Source organism: Aotus nancymaae, unplaced genomic scaffold (genome assembly GCF_030222135.1).
Source record: "Aotus nancymaae isolate 86718 unplaced genomic scaffold, 86718_ANA_hifiasm-v0.15.2.pri h1tg000076l, whole genome shotgun sequence".
Lineage (NCBI taxonomy): Eukaryota > Metazoa > Chordata > Mammalia > Primates > Aotidae > Aotus > Aotus nancymaae.
The window spans coordinates 16519500-16532551 of record NW_026988491.1 but is presented as its reverse complement, the minus strand read 5'-3'; the positions used below and the strand labels follow the sequence as shown (position 1 = coordinate 16532551).

Genomic DNA, 13052 nt, shown 5'->3' with positions numbered 1-13052 from the left:
CAATTGCCTTGTTAATTAAATGGGGATATTGTTACTTGTCCCTACCTATTTCACAGAAATATTAGGATTATAAAATGAGAAAGTATATAAGCTATAAAAAGGGAAACTACTATATAAATCTAGGTACTGTCTGAAGTTTCACTCAGATCTTCTCTATCCCACAGTCATAAAGGGATTTAGCTGACATCATTAGCTCTCAAATGTCCTCTGAAGTGGGTAGTGAGTATTATCTCCACTTATCAAACAGAAAATTACAAAGAGATGATGTAATATGCTAGCCAGCAACAGAGCTGGGAATAAAACCCAAGATTTCTAACTCGCATTGAATATGTTCTTATGATAAATCTATTTCTGCATTTCATACTTAACTGTAGAACAGACAAGGGTAGAAATATTACAGTGCCCACATTGAATACTTACAAAACACACATTAAATACTTACAAAAATTAAATTTTCTACTGCTGTGATACTAATATAATCCCTAAGGTTCTTAATCCTCATATTCTAGAGAAACTGCACTAAGTATTAAAAATAACAAATTTCCATTTTCCGGGCATGGTGGCTCATGCCCATAATCCCAACACTTTGGGAGGCTGAGACGGGTGGATCACCAGAGGTCAGGAGTTCAAAACCAGCCTGGCCAATGTGGTGAAACCCTGTCTCTGCAACAAATACAAAAAAAATAGCTGGGCATGGTGGTGCACACCTCTAGTCCCACCTACTTGGGAGGCTGAGGCAGGAGAATCACTTAAACCCAAGAGGCAGAGGTTGTGGTGAGCTGAGATCATGCCACTGCACTCCATCCTGGGTGACAGAGTAAGACTCTGTCTCAGAAAAAAAAAAAAATCCATTTCTGTAGTATAGACTTCAGCTCTTTTAGTTTTCTCAAACGACTTGTTATTAACCAATGGTTATAAAACTAGGTGTGTTACTACCTAGTTTCAACTAATGAGTCTGTAAATTTCCATAAGGAACATAACGCTCAATGTTAAATTGTTTCCTCATAAAATCAGAAAAAGAAAAGCATCAAACACATTCTCACATCATAAATACCTAACACAGAGAAATAATTTGAAGTGGAAATTATCCTAACATACCAACTCAAAATATACTGAGTTCAAAATTGAACTTCCAAAGGGAACAGTATAATTAAAACAATGAAAATACACACGGCACCTTTATGATCGTTTTTCTTCTATACAGCAATCAAAATAATTTTGTGCTTCCCACTCAAGGTCTGCCACAGGCACACAAAAACCTTAAAGTAAATTAAAAAGTAGTAAAAACAATTCTGTCTTCAATTATCTGACTTAAATAGGGAATGAATGTTCAGTCTTCTTCCCAGATTATTAGCTCCTGCTAATTTTTGTTTGCTAGAACAATACAATGATCTTTAACAATTATATACTTTGAAATTACCACAGGGACTAAAGAGAGGAAATAAGAGAAGGAAATTTCCACTCCCAAAATTGAACAGAATCCTAAACAATGAAGTCTTTCATTATTACTCTGACTGAATCATGGACTGATAAATGAAAAACCTGTCATTTTGTTATAAGGACAAAAACTAAGTCATAAAAATTCAAAGAACTGCTCTACTAATGTCAAGAGAATTTGCTTCTAGAGAGGATCAAGATATCTAAATCCTTTCCTAGCCGCATAATAAAAGCTCTACCAGCTTAACAACGTGCTGCGATGTGAAAGCAAAAGGTGACCTAGGACTTCTAGATTTTTCAGAGGTTGTTTGAATACATTAATCTATGTTTCCTTTGTGAAAAATCTTTATCTTGATTTTTTTTTTCTTGTTTGGAGATGGAGTCTTGCTCTGTCTCCAGGCTGGAGTACAATGGTGCGATCTCGGCTCCTGTGACTTCCACCTCCCAGGTTCAAGTGATTCTCCTGCCTCAGCCTCCTGAGTAGCTGGGATTATAGGCGTGTGTCACTACGCCTGGCTAATTTTGGTATTTTTAGTAGAGACGGAGTTTCACCATGTTGGTCAGGCTGGTCTCGAACTCCTGACCTTGTGATCCACCCGCCTTGGTCCCCCAAAGTGCTGGGATTATAGGTGTGAGCCACCTCGCCTGGCCTATCTTGATTTCTATAATTGAAACCAATCACTTCTTCTGATGGGTCAGGGGTCCTATGGTCTCCTGAACTTGAATGTGACTGTAAATCACCTGGGGATGTTAAAATATGGAACAGAATTCACAAACTCTGGGCTGCATGCCCAGCCAGCTCTCAGCTCATGGCAGTGTTACTGTCTGATGGACCTCATTTCAGCAATAGGACTCAAAGGAAGGTTTCCAAATGAAATAACCTCAACCAGATGTTTATTTTCAAAATATATAGCCTATACCAAGTTTATAAAGGGAGATAACATGCCAGACCTCAAAAAGATATCTGCTCCCCTTCTCTTTTTTGTACTTTTTCCCATCTGGTTGCAAACTCAATGTAATACCTTAATAAAGAGCAATTTTCAAGAATATCTTGTTTGTGTTGACCATTTATTGGGACTTGACTGACCAGGGCTTGTGCGGATGGACACAAACCTCAAGGCTTCTGTAATGAAAGGACTGATTCAAAATAAATATTTTAAAAATTATGTCAAACACTAATGAATAAGTGACATTCACAAATAGTTTATAAGAGACTCATTTGGGATTAACAATTTTCACTTCACAAAATAAATAGCTCATATCCTAAAAATAAAAAAGACACCTCTCCTTAAGCAGAAGAAAAAAAGCCCAAGAAAAATAAAGTCATGCCCATGGCAAAGTCCTAATATTAGTTTTACAGAGGAAAATACCAACACTGACACATACAAAAGTATTTGAGGAGAATTACATGTTATTAAATTTGTCCTAGAACCTGGGGGAGAGTTCATGGAAAGAGAACAGCTGGCATATTTAAGAAAAACTTAAATAGAAAAGATTACATACGAGAGCAAAATAGTCCATTTCTCTTAAGAAAACCAATAAACACTCAAAAACTTTCATTTTGAGGTTTTCGACAATGTTTTTTTTCATATTAGTCCAACTGCCACCCCAAAAATCCAACCAGCCAGCATAACAATTAGGGTGACAACAGGTCCAGTTAGCCATACTCCCTGTTCACCCTTGGATGCTTTTCAAGCCAATGAGGGTAACGTTTGTGGTGGCAGAAGCGAGTCAAAGGAGAATCATTTCTCTTTACTCAGGAGGAAACCTCCCTCTTGAGCATCTTCGGAATTTCTCATGGGAAGGCGTCTCAGTGTTTGTGTGCACTCTTCAGCCCCATAACTGTGAAGGTGGCAGCTGTCAGTTTCTCATAAACAAGGAACATGAGAGCAGCAGTGAGGACTGTCTGCAGCAGTTTGGCCTCAAGGCCTTTGTAGAGTCCCATTATTCCAAAACGTCTAAAGGGAAAGAGGTTTGAAAAAACAGAAGTCAACTCCTGCATCAGAGAACATGCTACCTAGATAGCTACTTTGATGAGAACAAGCAATGGAGGTTTTAGATTTCAACACAGACTTTTGTTGTCAAAGTACTTCTTATCTTTAAAGGTATTTGGGGACTGATGAAGGTTTAGTATTCATGAACCATTAATACTTGGTCTTTATAGTCACCATAAATTAGCAGAATGTTGACGATATCCCACTGAGAGGATGCAGATCCCAAAACCATCTTAATGCAAAATCTGAGATCTAACGAAGAACTTTTGGATCTTGACTTTTTGTTTTTTGAGACAGAGTCTTGCTCCGTCTCCAGGCACCAGGCTGGAGTGCAGTGGCGCGATCTTAGCTCATTGCAACCTCTGCCTCCCGGGTTCAAGCAATTCTCCTGCCTCAGCCTCCCAAGTAGCTGGGACTACAGGCGTGTGCCACCACACCCAGCTAATTTTTGTATTTTTAGTAGAAATGGGGTTTCACCATGTTGGCCAGGATGTGGATCTTCACTTTAATGCTAATTTAGTTATTTCACCTTAGTCCCTAAACGGGGGGAAAGCTGTCAATATGTTCAGATCATTTTAGCTCAATATAACTAGAGAAAGTGACAAATGAAGAGCTTTCTGATGCTCAAACTTCCCATACATTTCATCCTCTAACCCAGTGGTTTTCAGATTTAGCAGGCATCCAAATCACCTGAAAGGCTTGGTAAAACACAGATTGCACCAGGCATGGTGGCTCACGCCTGTAATCCCAGCACTTTGGGAGGCCAAGATGGATGGATCATCTGAGGTTGGGAGTTCAAGACCAGCCTGACCAACATGGAGAAACCCTGTCTCTACTAAAAATACAAAATTAGCTGGGCATGATGACGCATGCCTGTAATTCCAGCTACTTGGAGGCTAAGGATCAATCACTTGAATCTGGGAGGCAGAGGTTGCAGTGAGCCGAGATCGCACCATTGCACTCCAGCCTGGGCAACAAGAGTGAAACTCCGTTAAAAAAAAAAAAACAAAAAAAACAAAAAAAACAAACCATAGATTGCTGGGTCAATTCCCAGAGTTTCTGATTGACTAAGTTTGGGGTGAAATTCAGGAATTTGCATTTCTTCTTATTATTAATAGAGACAGGGTCTCACTCTGTTGCCCATGCTGGTCTCCAACTCCTACGCTCACGTGATCCTCCAGCCTCGACCTCCCAGAGTGTTGGGATTACAGGAATGAACCACTGCACCCAGCCCAAGAATGTGCATTTCTAACAAGCTCCCAGATGAGAAGGAGGAGGATGCCAGCCTGGAAACCAGCCCATAAGAACCACTGCTCTAACCTCGGAAGATTGTTTCAGCTAAAATGGGAGTTTAGAGCAAAAGATCTCTCTAAAGCTATTTGTTGAGAGTGAATTAATCTCATCTGCCAGTTCATCAGCAGCTCCAGGGTTATTTATAGCATGCAGATTGAGATATTGAATCAAATGTTCCCATCAGAAGCTATTACTACATTTTATATATATGCTGTGTGAAAACCTATAATTGGGGGAAAGCCATACGATAAAAGGGAATGACTTAAAGACTTGACCCATGAATTTCTAGCTCCCTTACTAATCTGAATTATGTTACCCCAAGAAACCTAAGAAATTCCACCTCAGTGTTTCTCTAGGTGAGGACCAGCCATATCAGAAGCACCAGAGTTTGTTTAGAAATGTAGATTGCCAGGCCACAACCCAGAGAGGAGGCAAACCTACATTTTACAAGCACCTGAAGTGATTTTTAACCACACAAGTTTGGAGAGGCCTGGTACGGTATACTACACTATCTGTTATCACAGCCACTAGCCATATGTGGCAATTAAAAATTTTTAAAAATAGGCTGGGCACAGTGGCTCATGCCTGTAATCCCAACATTTTGGGAGGCCGAGGCAGGCAGATAAACTGAGGTCAGGAGTTCAAGACCAGCCTGGCCAACATGGTGAAACCCCATCTCTACGATAAACACAAAAATTAGCCAGGTGCAGTGTCGCATGCCTATAGTCCCAGCTACTCAGGAGGCTGAAGTCGGAGAATCACTTGAACCTGGAAGGCAGAAGTTGAAGTGAGCTGAGATCACGCCACTGCACTCCGGCCTGGGCAACAGAGTGAGACTCTGTCTCAAAAAATAAATAAATGAAAATAAAAATAAATAAATAACTCAATTTCTTAGTTGCACTGGGCATATTTCAAGTGTTCAACAGTCACATGCAACTAATGGCAGCCCTATTGGACAGTACAGATGTTTCCATCATTGAAGAGCATTCAAGAGAACAGAATGAAAGCCCTTATTCATTCAGTCCTTCCTGAGTGCTTACTGAGCATCTGAGTTTGAACATCTGACCCTGCCTTGATCTCATATTGGGCAAGTCACTTTCTTTCTCTAAATCTGTTTTCTAATCTTCGAAATGGAAATATAATCACCCTTCCACATCCCTAAGGTTGAATGAGACCCTAAGAAGATGTAAAATATAAAAACACAATAGATTTGAAAACTATATAAACCCATAGATTTCTATTTAACACTATGTTCTTAGCTTTCTTGTTAACTACATCTTTCTTAACTCTCTCAATGCTGATAGAAACAGAAATTGTTACCACTGTTTTGGGGTCAATTTGCAAATTTTTTATCAAAGGTTCATATGTTCATACTCCTTAATCAGGTAATCTCATTGGTTAAGATAATTTTCTCAGCTTTGCGCAGATGAGGTTTATCTGAGGCACGATTATTGCTAATTGAAAACCTTTCCCAATACCCTGCCATGACAACTTGAAATATAGTCGGTATTGGCAATTTTTGACAGTCTCTACAGAGACTGAATATTTGAAAAAAAAAAAGATAATTTTCTCGACAATTATAATCACTCAGGTATACAGAGCTAAATTTATGGGTTGTTCATTCAGCAATGTTTGTAAAGGCAAAACCTGGAAACAACCTAAATATCTATCAATAAGTATATTGGTAAATAAATCATGGTATATTATTATTATTATTATTTTTAAGACCCAGTCTCACTCTTGTCCACCAGGCTGGAGTGCAATGGTGCAACCTCGGCTCACTGCAACCTCGACCTCCCAGGTTCAAGTAATTCTCCTGTCTCGGCCTCCCAAGTAGCTAGGATTACAGGCGCCTGCCACCACGCCCAGCTAATTTTTGTATTTTGAGCAGAGATGGGGTTTCACCATGTTGGCCAGGCTGATCTCGAACTCCTGATACTCAGCTGATCTGCCTGCTTTGGCCTCCCAAAGTGCTGGGATTATAGGCGTGAGCCACTGCACCCAGCCAAATCATGGTATATTATATAATAGGAAACCAGGCAGTCACTACAAAAAATAGATTAAGTCTATAGATTTCGATGTGAAGAGATGTTTGAGATATTAAGTTTATTAAAAAGGCAAGTTGTGGGCCGGGCGCGGTGGCTCAAGCCTGTAATCCCAGCACTTTGGGAGGCCGAGGCGGGTGGATCACGAGGTCAAGAGATCGAGACCATCTTGGTCAACATGGTGAAACCCCGTCTCTACTAATACAAAAAATTAGCTGGGCACGGTGGCGCGTGCCTGTAATCCCAGCTACTTAGGAGGCTGAGGCAGGAGAATTGCCTGAACCCAGGAGGCGGAGATTGCGGTGAGCCGAGATCGCGCCATTGCGCTCCAGCCTGGGTATCAAGAGCGAAAACTCCGTCTCAAAAAAAAAAAAAAAAGGCAAGTTGTGGCCAGATATGGTGGCTTATGCCTATAATCCCAGCACTTTGGGAGGCTGAGGGAGGTGGATCCCTTGAGTCCAGGAGTTGGAGACCAGCCTGAGCAACATGGTGAAACTCTGTCTCTAGTAAAAATACAAAAATTTAGCCTGGTGTGGTGGCATGTGGCATGTGCCTGTAGTCCCAGCTGCTTGAGAGACTGAGGTGGGAGGATCACCTGAGGTCTGGAAGTTGAAGCTGCAATGAGCCATGATTGCACCACTGCACTCCAGTCTGGGTGACAGAAGTGAGACCCTATCTCTCCCAACCAAAAAAATTCTGATGAAGGAGTAAGGATGACTAAAAAAAAGGCAAGCTGTATCAATATGTTGCCAATATAAATTTCACATTAATATTTTGGAAACATATACACTTAAATGTTAATAGTGATTGCCTCTTGGAAAAGAAATAAGACGAGAGAGAAAAATAGGGATTATGTATGCATGTATGCATGTACTTGCAGCTTTTACTGAAGTTTAACTGATTTCATTTGATGAGTTTTGACTCATGTATATACTCATGACACCATCTTGGTAAGTTCACCTTCAAGTCAGTGAACATATCCATCACCAAAAGTATCCTCATATCCTTATAACCATTCCTCTCTCTGCCTACAATGGCCCTAGATAACCACTGACTGCTTTCTGTTACTACAGATTAGTCTTGATTTTCTAGAATTTTATTGAAGCGAAATAATACAGTATGAATTCTTTTTTTGTCTGATTTCTTTTTTTTTTATGGGGGGACAGAGTCTCGCTGTGTCTCCCAGGCTGGAGTGCACTGGTGAGATCTTGGCTCACTGTAACCTGTTCCTCCCAGGTTCATTCTTCTGCCTCCCAGGTTCATTCTCCTGCCTCAGCTTCTCAAGTAGCTGGGACTAAAGGCATGTGCCACCACACCTGGCTAATTTTTTTTTTTTTTTGTATTGTTAGTAGAGACGAGGTTTCACCATGTTGGTCAGGCTGGTTTCGAACTCCTAACCTCAAATGATCCATTTGCCTTGGCCTCCCAAAGTGCTGGGATTACAGGCATGAGCCACTGCATGCAGCCAGGTTGTTTCTAGTTTTTGATTCTTACAAATAATGTCGTAAATTTGGAAGCAACCTAAGTGTCCATCAGCAGATAAGTGGGTAAGGAAAATGTGATACTTATACAAAATACAATACTACTCAGCCATTAAAAAGAATGAGATCTTGTCATTTGTAACAACATGGATGGAACTGGAGGTGATTCTGCTAGGTGAAACAAACCACAGAAAGACAAATATTGCATGTTCTCACTTATTTGTGGGATCTAAAAATCAAAACAATTGAACTCATGGAGATAAAGAGTAGAAGGATGGTTACCGGAGACTGGGAAGAGTAGTGTTGGGGGAAAGGTGGGGATGGTTAATGGGTACAAAATAAGATAGTTTGAATAAGACCTAGTATTTGCAAGCACAACAGGTGAATATAGTCAATAATAATTTAATTATACTTTAAAAAATAACTAAAAGTATAATAGGACTGTGTGTAACAAAATAATGCTTGAGAGGATAGATACCCCATTTTCTACGATGTGATTATTATGCTTTGCATGCCTGTAACAAAACATCTCATGTACCTCAAAAATATATATGCCTACTATGTACCCACAAAAATTTAAAATTAAAAAATTTTAAAAATAAATAAATAAATAAATAATAATAAACAACAAAGCCATCATTAACATCTGTTTACAAGCTTTTGTGTAGAAATATGCTTTCGTTTCTCTTGAGTAAATACCGTGAAGTGGATGGCTGGGTCCTATAATAGGTGTGGTATCTATAAATTTTTAAAGAAAATGCCAAATTGCCTTCCAAAGCTGCTGTACTATTCTGTATTCCTGCCGGCAGCAGGAGAAAGTAAGTTCTGGCTGCTCCAACATTCCGCCCAATACTTGGTATGGTGAGTATTTATTTTTTATTTTATACCTATTCTTTGTCTTTTATTTAATTTTGTAAATAAAATAAAATCACACAGTGGCACAATCACAGCTCACTGCAGCCTCAACCTCCTGTGTTCAAGCAATCCACCTCAGCCTCCTGGGTAGCTGGGACTACAGGCATGCACCACCATGCCTAGCTAGTTTTTTATTTTTGTAGAGACAGGGTGTCACTGTGTTGCCCAGGCTGGTATCAAACTCCTGAGCTAAAGCAATGTGCCTGTCTGGGCCTCCCAAAGTGCTGGGATTATAGGTGTAAGCCACCATGCCCAGCCTGATTTTATCTTTCAGTCCCTTGAATGTTCTTTTCATTATTTTTTTTTTTTTGAGATGGAGTTTTGCTCTTGTTGCCCAGACTGAAGTGCAATGGTGAGATCTCAGCTCACTAAAGTGTCTGCCTCCCAGGTTCAAGTGATTCTCTTGTCTCAGTGCCCCCCGCACCGCCCCCGGCAAGTAGCTGGAATTATAGGTGCTCACTACCACGCACAGCTCATGTATTTTTAGTAGAGACGGGGTTTCTCCATGTTGGTCAGGTTTGTCTCAAACTCCCAACCTCAGGTGATCTGCCCACCTCGGTCTTCCGAAGTGCTAGGATTACAGTCATGAGCCTCCGTGCCCGGCCTATTTTTATTTTTTTTGAGACAAGGTCTTGCTTCTACAGCCTTAGGCTGAAGTACAGTGGTGCGATCATAGTTCACTATAGCCTCAATCTGCTGGGCTCCAGTGAATCTCCCACCTTAGCCTCATGTGTAGCTGTGATTACAGATGCATACCACAGGCTTGGCTAATTTTGTAAATATTTTTTGTAGAGACAGGGTCTCACTACTTTGCCCAGGCTGGTCTTGAACTCCTGGCCTCAAGCCATACTCCCAACTCAGCCTCCCAAAGCATTGGGATTACAGGCATCAGTCACCGTGCCCAGCTGCATATTTTATTTTAAGAATAAATTTATTTTCAGAGTAGCTTGTATCTAGAAACACTAATAAAGTTCTAAGAGCTTTTGCTTCAAAGGACGTCCCTGACTTATCTGACTTCGCTAAGTGTCAATTTCTTTAAATGAAACAGGAAATGATAATAGTTCTTAACTCACAGAGCTACTGTTAGGATTGAGATTACTTACGTATAGCCTCTAGCTCAGTGTCCGCCACATAGCAAACCACTGAAAATGTTAGCTACTCTTAGCATCATCAGTATCATCATCATCATCATCATCATCATCATCATCACTATTATTACTTTTTCCACTGCCCTCCCTTCTTCAGTACTCCTATTCTATAGGCAGATGTTACATTGCTAAGAGGGGTCATAGGATATACTATTAGTGAAAGCACCACTCAGGGTGATTGAAGTATAGAAGGGTTCTCTTTCTGAAGGAGTTCTGTATGTATGTAAATAACAAACAAAGAATAAAAACCTGAACTTTTCCATAATTTCCCAAAATGCTGTCATACTGTACAAGGCTCCTAAAATGAGAAATGTCTAAGCACAGCAAGCAAGGGAGAGGTTTTGGAGGTTGCCACCACCAAGGCAGTAGTGTAAAAGAGGGAAATCCAACCACTCCCTGGAAGAGATGGCTGCTGAAGGAGAGCACGGAACGTGAGGCATCTACGAAGCTCACCTTACTCGCTGGTGAAGAAGATAGAGAATATTCCGAAGACTTCCCAGTGTTCTGTTTTCTGGGTTTAGTCTATGACGCCCAAACTGAGGAAAGAGGAGAAAAAAAGATAAGTACTGTTACTGCTTTTTAAAATCTTAATCTCTACCTGGAGAGAATATTAGGTTAGAGCAGCGTCTTATAGCGTACATTAATAAATTTACCCAATGAGTACCACAGATTTCATTAATCCTGTATTTTTCCACTGAGTGAAATATTTCAATTAAGTAAGTAAAAATAAGAAAAATTTTTTCTTTTTTTTTTTGAGACAGGGTCTCACTCTGCTGCCCAGGCCGGAGGGCCGTGGTATAATCTTAGCTCACTGCAACCTCCACCTCCCAGGTTCAAGTGATTCTCCTGTCTCAGCCTCCCGAATAGTTGGGATTATAGACATGTGGCACCACGCCCAGCTAATTTTTGTATTTTTAGTAGAGATGTGGTTTCATCATGTTGGCCAAGCTGGTCTTGAACTCCTGACCTCAAATGATCCATCCACCTTGGCCTCCCAAAGTGCTGGGATTATAGGCGTGAGCAGCCATGTCAGGCCTAAGAAAAATTTTTCAGTGAAGCAAGCATAATCATTTTCATTTTATAGAGAAGTATAGGGAAAATTCTACCTCAAAAGAAAAAAACATGCCCAGGATGATGATTTGGATATTGATGGTAATAACTTCCACTTCTTTAGGAAGTTCTGATAAATGAATCATTTAGAACCTCTGCAATCTAAGCTCTTCATATTATATGTTTATGTTCTAAAAGTGTTAAAATACATTTATAAGAATGCTACTGAATTCCCTTATATTAAGTACCAATTTTAGTAAAAATGCTTTTAACAGAAAGTACTAATTTTTCTGAACTGGAATACTCTCACGACCACCCCTATTTTATCTAGCAACAAGCCTTTTGAAAATTTTTCTCCAAAAAGGGTTTTCTTTTTTGAGACAGAGTAAGAGCCTGGGCTCTTACTGCCCAGGCTGGAGTGCAATGGTGCGATCTTGGTTCACCGCAACCTCTGCCTCCCGGGTTCAAGCGATTATCCTGCCTCAGCCTCCCAAGTAGCTGGGATTACAGGCATGCACCACCACCCCCAGCTAATTTTGTATTTTTAGTAGAGATGGAGTTTTTCCATGTTGGTCAGGCTGGTCTAGAACTACTGACCTCAAGTGATCCACCTGCCTTGGCCTCCCAAAGTGCTGGGATTACAGGTGTGAGCCAGCACACCCAGCCTCTAAAACAGATCTTGAATCTGTCCTCATCCTATCCCTCTCCTCCCCAGTGCCGCCACTGTGGTCCAGGCCACCACCCTCTCTGGCCTGTATTACTGAAATGGCTTCCTACCAGATTGCCCCTAGCTTTCTCTCTTAGCTTTCTGACCAATTCACCACATAATAGCAACAACAATCTTCTCCAATTGCAAATCACATCACATATTCCCCAGCGTAAAGCCTTTCCCATCACATATTCTCAGCTTAAAGTGCTGAGGACAGGCCGGGCGCGGTGGCTCAAGCCTGTAATCCCAGCACTTTGGGAGGCCGAGGTGGGTGGATCACGAGGTCAAGAGATCGAGACCATCCTGGTCGACATGGTGAAACCCCGTCTCTACTAATACAAAAAATTAGCTGGGCACGGTGGCGCGTGCCTGTAATCCCAGCTACTCAGGAGGCTGAGGCAGGAGAATTGCCTGAACCCAGGAGGCGGAGGTTGCGGTGAGCCGAGATCGCGCCATTGCACTCCAGCCTGGGTATCAAGAGCGAAACTCCGTCTCAAAAAAAAAAAAAAAAAAGCGCTGAGGATAAAAATCTAGATTCCTCACCTACAGTTTCCCTGCTACTTTTGCAATCTCATCCTGAGCCACTCTACTGGCATAAAGGCCTCCTTTCAGTCCCTAGTATGCACCAAATTCTTAGTACACTGATAAGGTTTGGCTGTGTCCCCACCCAAATCTCAACTTGAATTGTAGTAATTCCCACATGTCAAGGGCAAGGCCAGGTGGAGATAACTGAATCTTGCAGGCGGTTTCCCCTCTACTATTCTTGTGGTAGTGAATAAGTCTCATGAGATCTGATGTTTTCATAAGGCGAGTTCCCTTGCACTTGTCCTCACTGCCACCGTGTGAAGAAGTATGTGTTTGCTTCCCCTTCTGCCATGACTGTAAGTCTCCTGAGGCCTCCCCAGCCATGCTGATCTGTGAGTCAATTAAACCTCTTTCCTTTACAAATTACCCAGTCTCAGGCAGTCCTTTAGACTATC

At 41.1% G+C, this 13052-nt stretch overlaps 1 protein-coding gene and 1 pseudogene across 2 annotated transcripts in view; one reads left to right on the top strand and one right to left on the bottom strand.

The window, feature by feature from the left end:
• Positions 1 to 2486: 2486 nt before the first annotated feature.
• Positions 2487 to 13052, bottom strand: part of LOC105721759 (peroxisomal membrane protein PMP34) — a 53313-nt gene continuing 42747 nt past the window's right edge. For both annotated transcript variants that reach the window (XM_021668729.2, XM_064368122.1), the window contains 2 exons: positions 10767 to 10849; positions 2487 to 3395 (listed from right to left, as the gene is read on the bottom strand). In XM_021668729.2, the coding sequence (XP_021524404.2) occupies positions 3248 to 3395; positions 10767 to 10849 (231 nt within the window). In that variant the 3' untranslated portion in view covers positions 2487 to 3247. The remainder of the gene's footprint in view (positions 3396 to 10766; positions 10850 to 13052) is intronic.
• On the top strand, positions 6139 to 6262 carry LOC135271355 (U4 spliceosomal RNA; annotated as a pseudogene).